At 48.9% G+C, this 17814-nt stretch overlaps 9 protein-coding genes across 9 annotated transcripts; 4 read left to right on the top strand and 5 right to left on the bottom strand.

Moving 5' to 3' along the window:
• Positions 1-830: 830 nt before the first annotated feature.
• On the top strand, positions 831-2054 carry PGRI_013880 (uncharacterized protein; the record flags this gene model as incomplete). The annotated part of the gene is made up of 3 exons (XM_040789101.1): positions 831-961; positions 1017-1883; positions 1946-2054. The coding sequence occupies 3 exons, from the start codon at positions 831-833 to the stop codon at positions 2052-2054; spliced, it is 1107 nt and encodes a 368-aa protein (XP_040646054.1).
• Positions 2055-4484: 2430 nt separating this feature from the next.
• Positions 4485-5613, bottom strand: PGRI_013870 (putative oxidoreductase, 2OG-Fe(II) oxygenase family; the record flags this gene model as incomplete). The annotated part of the gene is made up of 2 exons (XM_040789100.1): positions 4485-5180; positions 5230-5613. The coding sequence occupies 2 exons, from the start codon at positions 5611-5613 to the stop codon at positions 4485-4487; spliced, it is 1080 nt and encodes a 359-aa protein (XP_040646053.1).
• A 418-nt stretch (positions 5614-6031) lies between these two features.
• PGRI_013860 (RNase P/RNase MRP complex subunit) lies at positions 6032-6796 on the top strand (the record flags this gene model as incomplete). Its single annotated transcript, XM_040789099.1, has 2 exons — positions 6032-6557; positions 6615-6796. 2 exons carry the CDS (start codon positions 6032-6034, stop codon positions 6794-6796), a joined length of 708 nt encoding a protein of 235 aa, XP_040646052.1.
• A 910-nt stretch (positions 6797-7706) lies between these two features.
• On the bottom strand, positions 7707-8660 carry PGRI_013850 (tRNA splicing endonuclease subunit SEN34; the record flags this gene model as incomplete). Its single annotated transcript, XM_040789098.1, has 1 exon — positions 7707-8660. One exon carries the CDS (start codon positions 8658-8660, stop codon positions 7707-7709), a length of 954 nt encoding a protein of 317 aa, XP_040646051.1.
• Positions 8661-9500: 840 nt separating this feature from the next.
• On the bottom strand, positions 9501-10717 carry PGRI_013840 (elongator complex protein 4; the record flags this gene model as incomplete). The annotated part of the gene is made up of 2 exons (XM_040789097.1): positions 9501-10201; positions 10255-10717. 2 exons carry the CDS (start codon positions 10715-10717, stop codon positions 9501-9503), a joined length of 1164 nt encoding a protein of 387 aa, XP_040646050.1.
• Positions 10718-11022: 305 nt separating this feature from the next.
• Positions 11023-11514, top strand: PGRI_013830 (DNA-directed RNA polymerase core subunit RPB8; the record flags this gene model as incomplete). The annotated part of the gene is made up of 2 exons (XM_040789096.1): positions 11023-11348; positions 11409-11514. The coding sequence occupies 2 exons, from the start codon at positions 11023-11025 to the stop codon at positions 11512-11514; spliced, it is 432 nt and encodes a 143-aa protein (XP_040646049.1).
• Positions 11515-12128: 614 nt separating this feature from the next.
• Positions 12129-13151, bottom strand: PGRI_013820 (thiamine pyrophosphokinase-related protein; the record flags this gene model as incomplete). Its single annotated transcript, XM_040789095.1, has 2 exons — positions 12129-13056; positions 13111-13151. 2 exons carry the CDS (start codon positions 13149-13151, stop codon positions 12129-12131), a joined length of 969 nt encoding a protein of 322 aa, XP_040646048.1.
• Positions 13152-13395: 244 nt separating this feature from the next.
• On the top strand, positions 13396-14067 carry PGRI_013810 (OPI10 family protein; the record flags this gene model as incomplete). The annotated part of the gene is made up of 1 exon (XM_040789094.1): positions 13396-14067. One exon carries the CDS (start codon positions 13396-13398, stop codon positions 14065-14067), a length of 672 nt encoding a protein of 223 aa, XP_040646047.1.
• A 488-nt stretch (positions 14068-14555) lies between these two features.
• Positions 14556-16898, bottom strand: PGRI_013800 (uncharacterized protein; the record flags this gene model as incomplete). The annotated part of the gene is made up of 3 exons (XM_040789093.1): positions 14556-16070; positions 16126-16311; positions 16362-16898. The coding sequence occupies 3 exons, from the start codon at positions 16896-16898 to the stop codon at positions 14556-14558; spliced, it is 2238 nt and encodes a 745-aa protein (XP_040646046.1).
• Positions 16899-17814: the final 916 nt, after the last annotated feature.

Below are 17814 nucleotides of genomic sequence, written 5' to 3'. Positions count from 1 at the left end.
CAATTCAAATTTCTGTTTCAAAAGGAAGTTAATGCCCCTCAACCATTTCCGTGATAGACCAATAAGTTAACTCTTTTTGGAAACGCCCGGGATGGCGGGTGCTGCCGTAACCAGAGATGTCTGGCCCACTGGGCTCGAGACCTGAAATGGAAACTATCTACGGGAGTACACAATACAACACAACTCTATGTTGTACGGAACGTACTTTTGTATAACACAAACGTTGTCGGGAGAAGAACCAATGACGTGCCAAGAAACAGGGGGGACCCATGCTGTGTTACCAGTTAAATGGACATTTCCCGGATACCTAGGTATAAGATACAACAGAGAATCTCCTGAGACTTTCGAGGCCAAAGCCATTTTATTTTTTTAAATGTCACCGGGTTGGAGGAGAAAGAGTGGGGAGTGCACATCAGAGACTAAATGGGAGATGTCAGAGTTACTAGGGCTATAACTAGAGGTACATGATAGTCAGTATCTTTTAATAATAGTTATTATGGAGAAATACTTTAGTCTATGTACCTGATTCGGAGAAATACATAAATCTGAAGAAAAAAAAAACATAAAAACAAAAATACATTTCAAGGCAAAATAAAAAAATGAAAAATAAAATAATAAATAATAAAAAATAAAAAATCCCAACCCATTCAGAGAACCACAGTCTCGGAATCCCCACGTCTGAGCTTTAGACCTTTTTTTATGTACGCTACTTACCCTCTCTGGTCCACGGGTGATATTCCCTCTCTATAATAATAGGATTGTCCCTTTTCCCTTCTGGCCCTATTCTTCACACTTCTGACTCTGGCTCTGGATATTTGCCATTTTGAATAATGTCTCAAGATGATCGTGGAGATAAGCCCGAGGGCTTCTCTAAATACCTTAAGCGTATGAAGACCGTCCTTCGTCCTCGGTCAATTTCCAAACGACAATCTGTAGCTGGAGTAGTCGCTCCTGCCGAAACGTATGATATACAGCATTTTACTTCAACATTATATACTAACATTACTTAAATACAGTGCAAAAGAAACTGCACCAGCTCCGGCACCAGCATCAGCTCCTGCACCGGCTGCAGTACCAACACCAACACTGGCACCAGTATCAGCACCGGTATCAGCACCAATATCAGCACCAGTATCAGCACCAGCACCAGCCCAGGATATCACCCTCCCAGAGCCAGTTATGTACACCGACTTCAAGACAACCCAGAATGAAAAGGCCCGCGCTCTCTTCGCTAAATACGGCCTAACCATCGACACCAGCGAATGGAAAACACCAACCGACCTCCAGGTAACCCGCGTAACGAAGCCAATCCGCATGCGAGTGCGCCGTACCTGCCACCGCTGCGAAACAACCTTCGGCGCAGAGAAAGTATGCGTCAATTGCCAGCACACTCGCTGCACAAAGTGTCCCCGTTACCCTCCCGCCCGCAAGGATGGCGAACCCCGCAAGCCCAAGATGCCAGAGACCTACGAACGACTCTTCCCCAGGACCTCGCACCTCAAGCTCAGCACCACCAAGGAAATTTCCCTCAAGATGCCGTCGCCTACGGGCGGCGCCGATTTCGTCCATCGACCAGTGCGCCAGCGTATTCATCGCTACTGTCACGTCTGCACTTCTCTCTATACCCCCGGCATCAAGGAATGTCCGAAGTGTAGCCATGTGCGCTGCAAGATCTGCCCCAGGGACCCGGCTAAACTCGATAAATACCCTGATGGCTATCCGGGTGATGCGGATCCGCCTAAACCTCGACCCGAGCGCACGTGGAAGAAGCCTCGTCGCAGAATTCACTATGAATGTCATGTCTGTCAGACTTGGTTCCAGGGTAATGTGGATACTTGTTCGAATTGTGGTCAGGTGAAGTGTGAGAAAACTATACGAATCCCGTACGTGATGACAACCCTATACTATATGCGGGATTACTTTGCTAACGTTTATTTTCTTTTAGAGCTAAAAAGGTTAAACCAGAAACAAGCCCGGAGGTTCTGAAGAGTCTTGAACAGAAGCTAGCAGCTATGGCGCTCGAACAAGAGCCAGGTATTGCCGAAACGGCCTGAGCTTGGAACAGTCTACCCGATTTCTCATCCGACCAACACAATCCTTTATGATATCCCCCGTTTCCCCCCTGATTTTGTCTCCACGTTGTTCATACTGTCTCAATTTGATCTATCCCGATGATAGCTTTATTTTATATACCGTTGGTCCTACCAGGACAGAACATACATAACTTACACTTATATCGGATGGTATTAACTTGCAATGAAACCAATATCCCTGACCGGGGTCACTCTTCACCAGAAACTACCAACGCCTTTTCCCGGTTTCGAGGTTACACATACATACGCATGGATCCCGATGTGTACATTCCCATGACGTCCATGACGTGCATATCATTTATTACACATATTTTAAATATCGAAGTATGGCTTGGTGTACACGTAAGGGAAGATAGTCGGATGCGCACATAAAACTCGGCACAGGACCTAGACCAGGAATTCTAGGATATCAGACGTCATTATACAATTCGCAGACATGTGATATACATACACATATACACAATCCATACTATGAAACTGTACATTCCAGCAAACCCCTCCAGCTTTATTCCCAATCAATTAATAAGTCCTACGTCATGCCTTACCATCTGCATGTGCAATTGCCTAGTACTCCTACATCGTGCGTACTTTCTGCCTTCTCCGATCCCAGCAACACAACTGCAGCGCCTTGTTCCCCGGTCTAAAATGATGTGGTGGCACAGCGCCACGGAAGGTAAACACAAACCGGAACTCTTCCGGGGATGCGCTAGATTCGGCCGGGACATCATACGACTTTTGAAACAGTGGATTGAGTAGGTAGGCGGGTAGCAAACACCGTGTGGCTCCGTTTGGACGGTCCGACCCGTTTTGATTTTGTATATATGTGGATTGTACCCTAGTTGGGGGTGGTGCATGAGGAATTTACCGAGGATTTGGTTTGCATAATGCGCATAATATATGTTTTTACAGGGATTAGATGGTGCATAGTGGGGGAATATAGTGTATAGTGGTTATTGGTTTAGGGAATTCTAGCCCGCTAATAGTCTTTTCCGACGTGAAACTGCTTTTGGGAGTTTTGCATCCGATGACCTTTTTGACCTTCTCTATTTGGTCCAAATGGCAAGATCTATATTTTCAATATCTAAACAAAAGTACTTTACCCCTGTCAGTTATTGCATAAAAACGCATAACCGGAATCTCGGAGACGGTTACCCGTCACAATTCAGATTGTTGGGTCGCGGGGTTTGCCTCAAATCCCGCTGGATACGGACGGAGTACGGCTACTTATATCAGGATTCAATCAAAAGTACCTTTAGCGCATCCATGTAAATAAGGGGGTCGCTTAGGAGTGAACAACCCGGTTCCAGAACACCGGGAATTGAGCGTGTCTTTTTTGTTAAAAAAAAATAATAATGGCCGGGGCCTGGAGACTATGCATTTCAACGGTCAACTAACCTAATTAAGAAGCTATTGCGGTCTCCATTGCTCTACGCGGTGAAATGCAGAGATGGCAAAACGATCGACATCCCACTATCACTAGGAATAAATAACTCCCCTACTAGTATATACAGTACATAGTCGCCACAGTTCAATGTGAGCCACGAAGTAGATCTTGGATCGACATATGAGAACAGGCTGTCATGTTGTAAATATCTACGAAGTAGTGCCAGCCTTGTATGTAGCCAATTCAATCAGGTTAGACCGTCCTACTACATCTAGATCTTGGCACGTCAATACCCACGATGTCGGATGCGCTATGCACCATGGAATATGTACTATTCCGTACCATATTCTAGTTTCGGGAGAATGATATTATGCCGGATCGCACATCTTAGTTCCGTATTCCGTCCGGAGTACTCCGCATAGAGGCATCCTTCTTGCGGTAAATATGACAAATATAGGAACAGGGGTCTTCGATAAGTCTAGATTCTCTCCACCTGTCTTTACCAAAGTACCGGGTTTAAGAATCGGAGCTGTCGTATCTCCAGAGACCAGCCGTTCAAGGGATATATTTTCCTTAATCTACTTAAAGTTTGTCGTGGGTCAGAGGGCTGATTTAGAGTAGATCCTCTTACCGAGAGAGGTGTAGTTATGTGGTCTCTTCAGCTTGGTGGATTCAGTAGTTTCTACTAGTTTTACCCCTTGTCGAGCCTATCGCGCTTTTGATTAGCAATCTATGTCGTACGAATACACACAAAATACAATGATCGACTCTCGTGGTTTCAGGGGAGAGATACAAATAGTCTCAATTGAAAATGTGCACCTTCCAGATATGGAAAGGGTGAAGAAACGGGTGATGTCTTGTTCTTATCAGTCGTATGATCGACTCGTCAGACTATTGACGGTTATAGATCAGAGATTACCATCCCCTTTTCGCACGCACGTTAACGTTACTTGCAACGCGTCCAACACGTAACCCACTAGATTCATATTGATTATTCACATCCAACGCTAAGCCTTGATCCTCCGACTTAGCTGCTCCGTCCCCGCAGCCTTCTCAAAATCATCCACACGATCCACCCGACGCCCTAACCCCCGTCTCAGAATCCAATCCTTGCTACTAATCTCCTCTTCGGTCTGATCCAAAACAGGAATTCGATCAGACCCCTCCAACCGACGCAACATCACACTATCCTCGGGTCGTGCAAAGTACACAAGACTATACCGCGTCGACTCAGCCTGCAGCCCCGGAGGTGCCACAACGCGATGGATGTTCGACCGAAACAGACCGTTGGTAAACTTAACCATTGCATCACCAAGGTTTATAATGGCATGACCAGGTAGTGGGCGCACATATACCCATTCGGCATCAGTACCCGGCGGAAGCACTTGCAGTCCGCCCAGTCGGTTGAAGAGAACAGTCACGCTTCCGAAATCGGTGTGTTGGCCCATTGCCGTACGTCGGTCGTCTACTGGCTGTGGTGGGGCTTTAACGAATCGTACCTGGTTGCCGCTTACGGCTTGTTGGCGGTGCAGATTGGATAGAGTGTCTTTTGGTAGGGTGAGTTGGTCGTTTAGGGTGTTCAGAATTAGGGTTACGATTTCATGGGACCCTTGCATGAATGAGGCCAGTTTAGATCGGTTTTTATGCAGAATCTCTGGGGCTGGGAGGGGATTGGTAATGCCTAGAATGTCGTCTTTGGAAACCTGAGATAGTTGAGCTACGAAGTTCAGGTGGGTGTTGGTGTTGACGTACATTGTAGAACTCGTTTCGGTCGAGATTCCCTTGTTTGTCAACCACTGCAGCTCCTTGGGCTTTATATCCGAAGTATGAGTTCTGTGCGCTGAAATCATACTGTGTTTTCTCGTCGGCGCTCAGCTCGAATAGGCTCTCGCCGACTTGGAATAGATTATCTGCGTCGTCGAGGAGTGAGGTGCCTTGCTTTGAGTCTGATAAATCGAGATAGAAGAATCCGATATCGGTAGATGCTTGGAATAGTCTTTCGTGCTCTGTAGGGTCACCTGCTAGCAGCTTTCCTGACGATAGTCGAAGAAGGGGCGCTGTAGAGACGTCATCTGGGAAAGGTGGAATCCCTGGGAAGTTGTTTGGAATGTCTTTTTGATTGGCCTGGGACTGCATGTTGGTATAAACAAAATCTGGGGAGTTCCTAGTAGACAGTAGCTATCTCAAAGTTTTTTTAGATGTGTCAAACTACAAACCTATAGAAGGGTCTGCGATATATAAACCTCAAAGACGATTGATATATGCGGGGAAGATCAAAGAGCCGAGGGACGATTTAACCCCATGCTGAAATGAGACAGTCTAACATCCGAGAATAATTAGAATGTAAAAAATAGAATACAAAACATAGAATAAGTCCAAATAATGTATACAAAGTGGTTATAGCATAGATCTATACACCGTAAACGGCATATCTTATCGTGTGACATCAAATAATTTTTCTCCAACCACAACATTCCCCCAACTCCAATCTCCCATCCACAACCTAACAAAAGAATTTCCAAAATAAGAGCCAACCAACATCCAAAATAATCAAATGGCCTCCCCAGCCCCAAAATCCCACATCGCCCACACCCTCCTCTCCCGCGCCCACTCCCCAGACAGCGCAACGCAACAATTCACCGAACGCATCAAACAAAAACCCCTCTTCCTCCGCGCAACCTCCCCCTCAGCCTCGGACAACCGCTCCCGCCGCCGTCTCCACCGCCTCCGCAAGAAAGACTACTTCCTCCGCCACCAAAAGCCGCGCCCGCTCTCAGCGCGCGAAAAGCGCAAATCAGGCTTATACGACCTCCCCAAGGAAGAATGCAAATATGCCATTTTCAAAGGCCTGCATGAGCTGTGGGTCGGGTATATGCAGGAGATCCTGGATTTGAAGGGCGCGCCACATGGGCATGTTTCACCTACGAGTCATGGGAGTAAGCTTGTTAGTGCGGATTACCATGGGGCTGAGGTTGAGGTTGTGAGGAGTGGATGTGCTGGGAGGGTTGGTGTTAAGGGGATTGTGGTGCGGGATACTAAGTTTACGTTTGTTATTGTTACTGAGAAGGATGAGATGAAGAGTGAGTTTGGGGAACATCAGATTTATGGTGGGGATTCAGAGGCTGACTTTTGTATAGCTATACCCAAGGAGCATACTGTTTTCAGGTTTACGGTGCCTTTGGCTGTGGAGGGTGGAGATCAGAAGCAGGATGATAAAGCTATGCCGTTGGTTTTTGAGCTGCATGGGAACCAGTTTGAGAATCGGGCTGTGGATAGAGCTAATAAGAAGTTCAAGTGGAGGAATATTGATTACATTTGAGTTGGGGATCCTGAGATCATTCTGTCCGGTTTTTGTCGATTCAATATCGATGGAATTGATTGCTCAATTGTGAAGCGGCCTCGAGAGTTGCAAGTCGATCCTGTCATGAGGTTGATACTACTGAGAGTATCTGGGCTTCGAGCTTCATGACTATACTTTGCGGAGACACGCTGGTGTTCCATGAAGTTAGACTCGTTCTTGTTTCATCAAGGCCACTGAATGATACCACAGTGATATCGCAGAGCGCAATGTGGCATCCCACACAGCAAAGGAAAGAGCGCTGAACGCAAAGTTGCAGCTCGAACCCATCAAAACGTCGGGGAGGACGGCCAATTGGAATAACGATGTTTATGAACAAATTTACCACATTAATCGCCTAGAGATGTCTAACAGGCGAAACATACCATTTATAACTGTGACATGATCTATAGATTTACCAGGATAATTGTAATATGTAAATGTTTATTTGATGAAGAGTTTTCTGCGAATGGAATCATAGTCATATGGTATGTTATTTCGCGTCGGGCAATGCACGAATAGACCAGAGACATGACGACCCTTCTTAACCACACGCTGTTTGCCCTCTAGACCCCCGAACCGAGTCGCTCGAAGGGAGCCCCGATGGTAGCCTTGCTGTCATGATAGAGCACCTTTGGGGCGGGTATGTCATCTGATCTTCGTTGATCGAGGACGATTTAAACCGCCAGCGAGGTATTTCTTCCCGGTTCAATGAGACCAGGCACAGTAGAAAGTGTGCATCTGGTTCGAGTAAGCGGAAGGCAGGCAAGGACGACCCAGTAGCGCGTTGCATGAGCCATGCAATCCTTGAAAGGGCAAATCGAAGCCATAGGCCTGATAGATGGGATATCAAAACAATGAAGGATATGAAACCCTTCACTTCCTTGATCCTTCACATTCCAGCCCATTCAAGACTGAAAGCCCGCACAGTATCCACACGATCAGCCTCCGAATCAACCTCATTGATTCCCTTTTGTGCTCCGCCGATCAAGAAACCCTTCTTCACACCGGTGCCCAGTCTGCCGCCGACAACGAGATCCATTATATCGATACGCTGGTCCCAGTCGTAGGACACCACGAGGAAGTGCGAGTGGAAACGAAGTGGGTCACCCGGGTAGGCCATGTACTGGCACCCGAATCGCAGACCGGGAGAGAGGAAGTATCCTTTGGAGTGGAGGTGGGCGAAGAGAGGATAAGAGGGTGGCACTGCGGGTGCGGCAAGGTGAGTCGATGGTGGAGGTGTGGGAAGAGGCGGGTAAGATGTTGCGGGTGTAATGGCCGTTGCGACCTGCAGGGGTGTGTTCATCGAGCCGGCGGATGGAGACGATGAGCGGGCCTCTGTGTTGAATAGGTCAACGATGGCAGCGTTCTTCGGCGACGAGGCGGAAGTGGGCTCATCAGGAACCGGAGCCGCCTGGGCGGCAGCACTGGCTTTGGCTTTGGCCTTGGCATTTGCTTTCTTTTCTTCTATTTTCTTCAATGTCTGTTCCCTGTTGCGCTCTTTGCGGTCCGATTGGATGCGCGAGATATGCAGGCCTTGGGATTCGAGGTCGCGGAGGTACCGTCTGCGATCCTCTTCTAAGAGGGTGTTCATGCCGTCGTGTGCCTTGGCTTCGTCTACGATGCAAGCTACACCCTTGTCCACTAACAGCCGTGCCTCCTCGGGCATTAGCTCGAGTGGGAGACCCAAAAAGACATTCTGCTGTGGGATCTGAGGCAGAGTCCCGATGAGCACACCGCAGATGTGATGCTCACGTCGCAGGTACGTCACGGCGTCAATTGAGAACAACAGGTATCTACCGGATACATAGGAGATCGGAATTGGAAGGTCTGGTTGGAAATCCATATTTTTTTTCTTTCTGATTTGAGATTTGTGGGATTTTTCAAGAATTCTATGGCAAGGACTGTTAGCACTTGTCCAAAATGCAAAGATGCAGGCAGCAAGGTAAATTTTGGGATCGCAATTCATTTTCCAGTACGTTTCTCAGCAAGCGCTCAGTGACGTATCAAAGAGCTTCAGGGGATTGACAGATTGTAGTTAAATAATCATGCGAGTGGGGGAGATGGTAGAAGACGAGAGGGAAAGCTTACCATTAAAAAAGTATTAAAGTGTCGAGAACATAAAATCAAACACCCAAGATCTTTGGATTTGACCAGCAAAGCCAGGGTTGATTGCAGAAAGAAAAGAAGAAGAGAAAAACCAAAAAAAAGAAGAAAAGGAAAAGCTGAGCTTATACGCTAACCCTATTTGGGAATAGTCATCTTGGCAAGCGAACTGCTGAACATCATTGTTTATCATCATCTTCATTGGCATTCGTTGAATATTCTATATTTCTTCTTTTATAAGGCATCATGGGTTTCCTACTACTGCTGTTCCTGGTATTCTTTGCACCACTGCTGCTTTTTGTCGGTCAGTATCACGCAGCATCCTGAGATAGCTAGTCGCGACCGCATTACTAACACCGAACAGCATGGCTTGCAGCTTCATCGTGCCTGGGAAATCGCCTCCGTTCTATGCGACCAGTAATGGACGGATATGGAGCGAGCTACCTCCGCACAATGGCCAATTCAGGTCCTGCCATGTCCGAGCAGATCGAGATGGACGATATGCTAGCAGAACCAGGGACCCAACGACACTTTGAGGAGGATGATTGAGTTGGGGTAACCACAGAGATAATTAAGCGTCTCAGAATTCGAGATCTGATTTCTTGGGCATTCCGCCTGGGGCCGACGCATCTTGCGCTTCTGTGTCTCCCTCGGCTGGTGGCAGACTGAACGGTTTAATCTCGAATCGCCGACGGCTCAGAATAAACGCCCAATCCTCTCCAACATTCTGATCGCTTCCACCTCCACGCTCATGCAAAACTGGAAGGCGATGCGTCTTGAGCATACCCTGCGGTGGTTCTTCCTGTGAGGTCGCCGCTCCCGAGGTAGCCATCGCATCCGCAGAGTGCGGGAAGGGACAAAGCTCGATGACCCCGTCACAGAGTAGTTCGATCCAGCGAACCAGCCCCGATGAGCGGGGGTAGAGTGACAGAGGAATGGTGATCATTGCGGTCACGCGCGTGTTGTGCGCACTCATCAGTGCCTTGAGAGCGTGGAAGAACTGGATCACATGTTCGGGTTGGCAGGCGTTCGGCGGGTAAATTGTGGGGTTGAGTAGTGAAGGAATGACGATACGGTGGATTGTATTAGTGTCACTGGATGTGATTGAGGTCCGGAGTCGTTTGAGGATGGCGAGGAATGGTGACTCTTTTGAAGGCATGAGTGGGATGAAGGACATATTTGTGATGGACGGATGAGTGAGACGTTTCGTGAGATCAAAGGCATGACAGAAAGCGGGCGCTTCTTTTGCTGCTGCATCCTGTTCCGCAGGATTCGTAGGGGCTATATCTATCAGCATATCGAAGCTATCAGTAGTCTTTTGTTTCAATACTCACCACCCCGCGAACCAGCAACAGCCCCAAACTCGCCCAATCGCTCGTATCGCCATGCAATCTTCATACGATCATCCTTGCGTCTGTCAGATCTCTTCTCATCCAGGGACTCCGCCGAGCCGATCAGACCAGGCAAACTTCGGCCCCATTGCTCTGGCACTCCAACCACATGGACCTTCTGGTCTTGGATGACACCCTCTGCGGCATAGTAACGCAGCAATGCGCCGGCAAAATCTGTAGTTCCGTTTTCTTCAACCAATAAGAGTTTTCCCATTGGAAGTCCTGCATGGCCTGCAAGAAGATTATCTAGAGAGCGAGTTCCTGTCGAGGTTGTTGGTCGTCCATCATCGGGGGAGGGGCGAATGCCCGGCGTGCTTTCTGGCGTAGCGGGCTGTGCGCCAGCATTGGGAACAGCGTTGCGGTCAACTCCAGGAGAAAGACCAATGTTTCGTTTGCGAAAGGACATGGCGAAGAAGTTCAAATGAAATAAAACCAACCCAGTAAAGCTTTAACTAGGGAGCTGATGTCAAGCCAACGAAATCGTTATCGGCGGGGACCAAAAGGCGGCAGAAAAAAAAAGCTTCAGTTCTCCGATCAACCTCTCCACCTCCGACTCCAACTCTTCTCTTCACCACTCTCGCACTACCAACCAGCCATTGCGGGCCTCTGAACCTACGATAATTTGTGTGCGATTGTCTGCGCATAACCTGCTCTACCAAAATCCCCATTCCCTATCCATAGACCGAAAATCCAGCGGTCGCAACCTTCATCATGTCCGACCCGCTCCTCTTCGAAGATACCTTCACGATCACCTCGATCAACGCCCAGAAGTATGACCGCGTCTCCCGTCTTACTTGCAACTCCAACGATGCCTCCCTCACTTTCACCCTCGATGTGAACACTGAGCTGTACCCATGTGCGGTCGGCGAGTCTCTGTCCCTCGCTCTGGCCTCGACTCTCTCTCTCGACGGCAAGGAGGACACTCGCGCCAGCTGGAGGGAGGTCAGCATGGGTGAACAGACCCTAGCGGATGACTACGATTATGTTTGCCACGGCAAGGTGTACCGCTTTGAAGAGGGTGCCACTAAGGATACCATGTGAGTTTCCTTGATGGGTCAGTTCTTTGGTTCTTGCGCAAACTAACGTTTACATTCTAGGGCTGTCTTCGTGTCCTTCGGAGGTCTGCTGCTTTACCTGGAGGGTCCCTACAAGAAGCTTGCTCCGCTGAGAATCGATCACGTGTACTTGCTGCTTAAGAAATAGGCTTGTCATTGTTGGAATTCTCTGTTTTTGCTTACGACCTTGGCACAGGATGAGATGGGATCTTGGATTGATCTTGAGGCAAAGCCCAAATGGGGGAAAAGTCGGTGTATTTAAGCCGGACCGATGTTCATATCGTTATGGGGTGCAGCGCAGGCGTTCTTTGCATTTTGATTTGGGAATACCAATAGATTATCATAACAAACGTGATTTTCATGGGATTGATGAGATGGGCCTTGACCGTTCGATAACCAAAACACATCTTGGGGCGGGTTGACTCCGCATAGAGCTGTAATTGATGGCAGCCGCGCAAGTGTGGCTTGATCTTTTTCCTGGCAGTGCCTTCAAGATTCAAATCCCTAACCGGTCCAAGTCTAGTGGCTCATTTTCATACTTCCTCGCGCTTACAGTAGGTGGTAGTGCGGTTTTTATCGTGCTTTCATCAAATCATTTCCTATATGGACCTCACCTGGGCATGTCGCAAGTCTTACAAAGACTGCCTTGATTGTACAATTTGGAAATGAACCCCTCGAGTACAGATCTGAAAATGAAGTCTATATACCATATGTTCAACATATCTACATGTGCTATATGACTCAAATTATCAGACAAATAATCTACCTCGTGCAATGCGAAGCAGTCGGGTGCTCCAAGCGCCGATGCAATCTCGCAACAATCTGCAAGAAATCCGGCTCATTCTCCGGCGTCAACAGCCCATGCCTCACAAAGAAATCAATCATGATATTAGCACAATTAGGCTTGAACTCGCCACGCGCCAACGCCGCCTGCACCTCCGAAACCGTCATCAACATGAACTCCTCAACCTCATTATCCCCAGGTTTCGGAATAGTCTCAGCATCAAGTTTGAGATCATATATATACTCAACCTCAGGCTGAATGAGGCCCGTCTCGCCGCCCGCGCGCACATCCCGCACATGCGCGTACGTAACACACCCCGTGCAGATAGTCGCAGCGCGCACCGCCGCCTCAGGCAGGGAAGCCTCTTCCATAGCTTCGCGGACGATACACTCGAACGGCGTCTCGCCGGTGCACATGCCGCCGGCGACGGTGTTATCAAGGAGGCTTGGGTATGTCTGCTTGTTCTTTGCGCGACGCGGGACCCAGATCTTGATTCCGGATTCGTCTTCCACGTAGCCTGTTAGATGGGCGCCGTAGGAGACGATGCCGAAGAGCGGGGTCGCGCAGCGCTCCATTTCAAGGAGGAATTCTCCGCCCGGTCCGTAGACGGCGTATTTCTCGTTGCGCCAGCCTTTCAGAATTTCGAATTTGTCTTGCTTCACGGCTTCGGCTATGTCTGTTTCGACGAGCTTGCTCCGGTGGGCGGGGGTGGCTCCGGCGGGTGTTACGAGCGTTACGGTCTGCGCGGTCGAGTCGATGGCCCAGCATTTTTCCGACCAGGGGAACTTCTCTACTACTGAGTTGAGGATGTACCCGAGTGTACAGTCGTATCCAGATACTTTGAACGCATGGTAGTTGTTCAGGTTCTCGGTGTATGCGGCGCGATCATCCTCATAGGAGGGGAAGCTGCGTTGTGTAAGACGAAAACGCGAGGGAGTGATCGAGTCAGGACAGCTTTACTTATCGCATTCAGCCACCAGTTCTAAATTGGATTTGCCCATGATTTCAGAAATATATCCCAAATGTAAAGTCAAAAGTTAACATGTCGGACCTTTGTTTAGCCAAGCCAAACCCTTATCGGGCCGTAGATAAGGGCACCCCTCTAAATGTCACTTTCGTCATCGAAAAACAGAACAAAGAGAAGCTTGAAGAAGCTTAAAGAACTGTACAGAGAATAATTCAACGCCCTCAACCCACAATATCCGCTTTACCGGCTGCTCAAGCTTCCCCACACAACCACACACCATGTTCTCCGTCGTGGTCCCAGGCCGGCCGTGTCTAACAGACATCATCGCAATAGACGGCCAACCAAACGGCCAAGCAACCAAATTCGCCTTCACGATCCCCCTCGCTCCATCTCTCAGCGATATAGTCGTCTTCTTCCTACCAGGAACAACCCTCCCACCAAACACCGCCGCCGCAATCTACGCCCAACTCCCAGACCCCCAAACCGGCGCAACAGGTGGCTTCCGCTTCATCGGCGCACTAGCAAATGAGAAACCCTCAGGAATCTTCACCATACGTCCACCGAGTACAACGCGCTGCTCAGAAGCCGAGGAAGAAGATGAGATGCTCGACGAGGCCGGCGCTGCAGGCGTCATGACATTGGGCATTTCGATCGAAGAAGCGCAGAATATCGCGCCGCAGCTGGCTGCGCTGGAAGCGGAGCGTCCTTCGGGTCAGACGTCTACGGCGCTGGTCCCGCAGGCTGCGGGACAAAGACAAATCTCGACGAAGGTGCTGGCGCAGCGCATCATTGGGAATGCGTTTAATTTCCTCGCTAGCTTTGCGGAGAATGATAAGGGGCAGGATGTGGTGCCGCTTAAGAGCTTCCATAATTGGTGGGCTAAGTTTGAGCGTCGCATTGAGGCTGATCCTACGTTTTTGGAGCGCGAGGATCCTACTGCTAATGTATGATCTTGTGCATGTGCTTAGTATTTGATCATTGGATTGGCCAGTGATTCTTTCCATATTGCATTTGTTCTCGACTTGCTCTTGGCCGGTGTGCGAGGAGTACATGACATCCCTTGCATGTGTTGGTTAACGAGTCTCTTTGGTGTTTTTGAACTGATGTCTGACAATAGATATCCTGCTTTTTTTTCTGTGATATGGAGTTCATCTTATGTATTAACAGGGAGTATTTTGGCTCTTTATTGATAATAAGACTTTTGGAAAAGCAACTGAAATATGAAGCATGAAACATGCACGCATTTGTACTGATATCAAGTATGTACTAGTTAGGAAAAAGCTATATATACAATCCTGGCCCTGACCAGATTTTCCCAGGAATATAACAGAAGGACATAACAAATTTCATAAAACACCAGCCCAAATCCCTCGGTACATTATCTTGCGCCACCCATAACACGCCAAAAGAGGAAACAAAAGAAAGAAACATCAAGTAATCAGCATGCAGTCGATCCACGCGAGATATTCTGCAACGACGCATCAGGCCTCAACCGAATACCAGGTGAATAGCAAAGGCTATACAACTCATCGACATAACTCGCAGGTGTATTTTCCATCCCACCAGAAACAACCACCTTCATATCCCGATTACTGAGATTATTCGGATTGGAATTCTCATGAAGATGGGTAAAATCAACGCGAACCTCCTTGCGAACGGTGATATCCCGCAACGCAGTCGCCGTAGGATCCATAAACGACTCCAGGGAGTTTCGCGAGCCGGAGCCCGATGTCGAAGGCGGCAGGCTCTTGCGCGACGACCATAGACGCAGAATGGCCATTTTGGCAGTAGAGGTGAGATCGCTCTCGCTGGCAGTCGAGCCGGAGCGCACGTCTGTGCAGAAGAGTTCTTGGCCTAGTTCGCGGGCGAAGTCGTCGCGGTCCGTGAGGGCTTCGTTTATTTGTTGCTGGACACGGAAGAGGCGGAAGGGCGTGAAGGTGTAGTCCGGGTTAGAGATCTGGGTGTCGAGTGTGCCGACGACGCAGAAGGCTAGGAGGGTGCAGCTGTTTTGCACTGCGGTTTCGGGGTTGGAGGGCCCGCTGCTGGATGGTCCGCTGCGGCAGGGGGCTGTTAATGGGCGGGAAGAGAGTTGTGCTGCTGCGCGCATGTCTTCTGGGATGGTTTTCGAGAGGGAGATTATGGCTTTGGTGAGGTGGGTGCGGAATTCGGATAGGGTTGGGAAGGCTTGTGCTGCGGCGGCTGACTCGAGATATCGCATACATACGTCCATGGACCAGCCTTCCATGTGGGAGATGAGTTCTAGGTGGTGGACTTGGAGTTGTTTCATTGGGAGGGTTGAGGATGGGAGGGGGTTGCCGACGCCCTTTGCGGTGAGGATCTCGAAGTGATCGTGGATTGTTGGGCGCATCATAAAGGAGACGAGGTGGACTCCCTCGTCGAAGCCGCGATTTGAGCTTGCGTAGTCGCGCATATCGCGGAGAGCGGTGGTTAGGTTTGCTTCGGGCACGTGGATGCGTCGGGAAAGCATTCCTGTGACATGCTCGATGGTTGCGAAGCGGAATCCTTGCGATTTTAGGCGCGCTGCTTCTTGCTTCTGTAGCTGGCGAACGGTGAACATCACTTGTCCCTTGCCAGTGCGGAGGGACGAGCGGCCCATGGCTCGAGAAATTCGGGAGATGGGTATAGCAGTGGAGAGAACATCGTCGTATAGTGTACCGAGGTCTTGGAGAGGCAGACGAAGTTCATCTGAGAGCTCTTGGGCTGTGACACAAAAGAGTTGCTTGAACAATGTATCAAAGTCAGTTTGCAACTCAGTATCCTTGTCCATAAACACTCCTCGGGATAGCATGTGTTTCTCGATGGCGCTTTCTTCGGAATCAAGGCGGTTTCGCATAAATGGAACCAGGTCTTTCACGACGGGCCAGTTCCGAGTTGCTCTAAACGCCCATAGGAAGGTAGGGTGGGTACGAGTGAGATCATCGTCTTTGAATGTCTAGTTCGCAGTTTGTTAGTCAAGGCTCCTGTAGTCTGGTAGCTAAGAGACATACCCGTCCGATATAATGATCAACAATCTTCTTAGTAGGAAGCATAGCCTGCGTCGTAACCATGATCCGTCCAGAGGGATCAAAGTAGGCACAGGCGAGAACAAGCTGATGGGCACGTGTCGTTGACTTTCTGCGATTTCGGCCAGCGAGAATAGCGCACATCGACAAAATCAAACAAGCAACACAGGCCTAGGCATCTGTTAGTTTCCAGCTAACACCTTCAAAGAAATGTCACATACCAGAACAGTGCAAACAATAACAACCTGACTCCTCGACAACTGAGTTCCAATCATGATCCTGCGGTCGTGATCCTGATAGATCGTTCCAACGGCCGCAGTCCAATGCATGCCCGAGACAGCACATGCCAATAAGCAAGCGCAAATTCCTCGTCTCCACCAGCTATCAGTCCAAGTTGCTCTCCAGCGGAAGAAGATGCCCAGAGCAACAGTACTGGAGAAAATAGCAATTATCGCGGCGCCCACGACGTTGGCGACGTGGTAGGAGCACCTATAGTTTGATATTCCGAGTTGACCGACGTAGTGCATACCACAGACAGAGCTACCAGTGAGCACGCCTCCGATGGCGATGCGAAGATAGCCTGCCTTCTCCTCGACCCCCACGGCATAGAAGGCAAATAGCAGTACTATGACGGGGAGTACGAAAGAAGTACCCGTGAAGGCGACATTATACATGACTTGAATGTCTGCCTGACCTTCACCCAGGACGATGGCACGATTGCCGATAAAGTGCATACACCAAATTCCTATGCCGCCCATTGTGATTGACGAGGTTAGGAGAAGGTACCTTGTAAATCTTTTGATTAGTTACATGATTTTTTGAAATGATGGAGTTGGTATGGAGGTTTAGGGCATACCAGTTGAATAGACCGGACCTCGAGGTCCGCCGGTGGAGCAATTCCAATGTGGTTGCACATCCCATTGCACTGATCACATAGGAGAGGATTATGTACCCCGCCAGATACGTGACATGCACCGGCGGTTCATGATTGTCTGTGGACATTGCGGAAGAAAAAGAGGGGTAGGTGTTGGTATTTCGTTATTAGAGCATTGGGGGAGTTGGGCGCGTATAGTTGGTATAGTCGAAGACGACTGTTCTAATCAATTATGAATATGGCATGGGGATAATAGTATAAGTGTGGAGAGCAAAAGCAAAGATGTAGAAGGCCACAAAGTCCCAAACAGGGCCAGAGGTCAGCGTCTTATAAGCCCAGGCGCGTTTCAAGCCGCAAATTATAGATCCGCGGTACAAGAAAAACTTCCTAGTCCCAATGAATTGACGTGTATTAAGATGGAGCTCTAGTCCGATCTAGATATTAGCTCCACCAAAATTGCCATGCCTTCAGCTGCATTGGCCTTCAATGGACCTCATGCCCACAAGGCGCACATCAAAATACACCAAGAAAAACCTGGAAGTGGATGCCCAGACGGACTTTACAGAATAAGTTCAGATAAATTAACTTGGTCCAATAGTATGGAATAAACAACAGGGGTGCGATGGCCCCAAGGCCCCAATGCCTCATTTAGCTTTTTAATATATTAGGTATCACAGCCGAGGATATCCTTGGATCTGATGTTGATTCGCTTGAGATCGAGATCGGACTAGATCGGATCGGTCCCAGTAGAGAGCTATGTGGGTAGGGTTGGCCTTTTAAGCGTATCAGAGACCTAATAC

Source organism: Penicillium griseofulvum (genome assembly GCF_001561935.1).
Source record: "Penicillium griseofulvum strain PG3 chromosome Unknown contig_80, whole genome shotgun sequence".
NCBI classification, from domain to species: Eukaryota; Fungi; Ascomycota; class Eurotiomycetes; order Eurotiales; family Aspergillaceae; genus Penicillium; species Penicillium griseofulvum.
The sequence above is the reverse complement of the archived record's forward strand: the minus strand, read 5'-3'. Positions and strand labels throughout refer to the sequence as shown.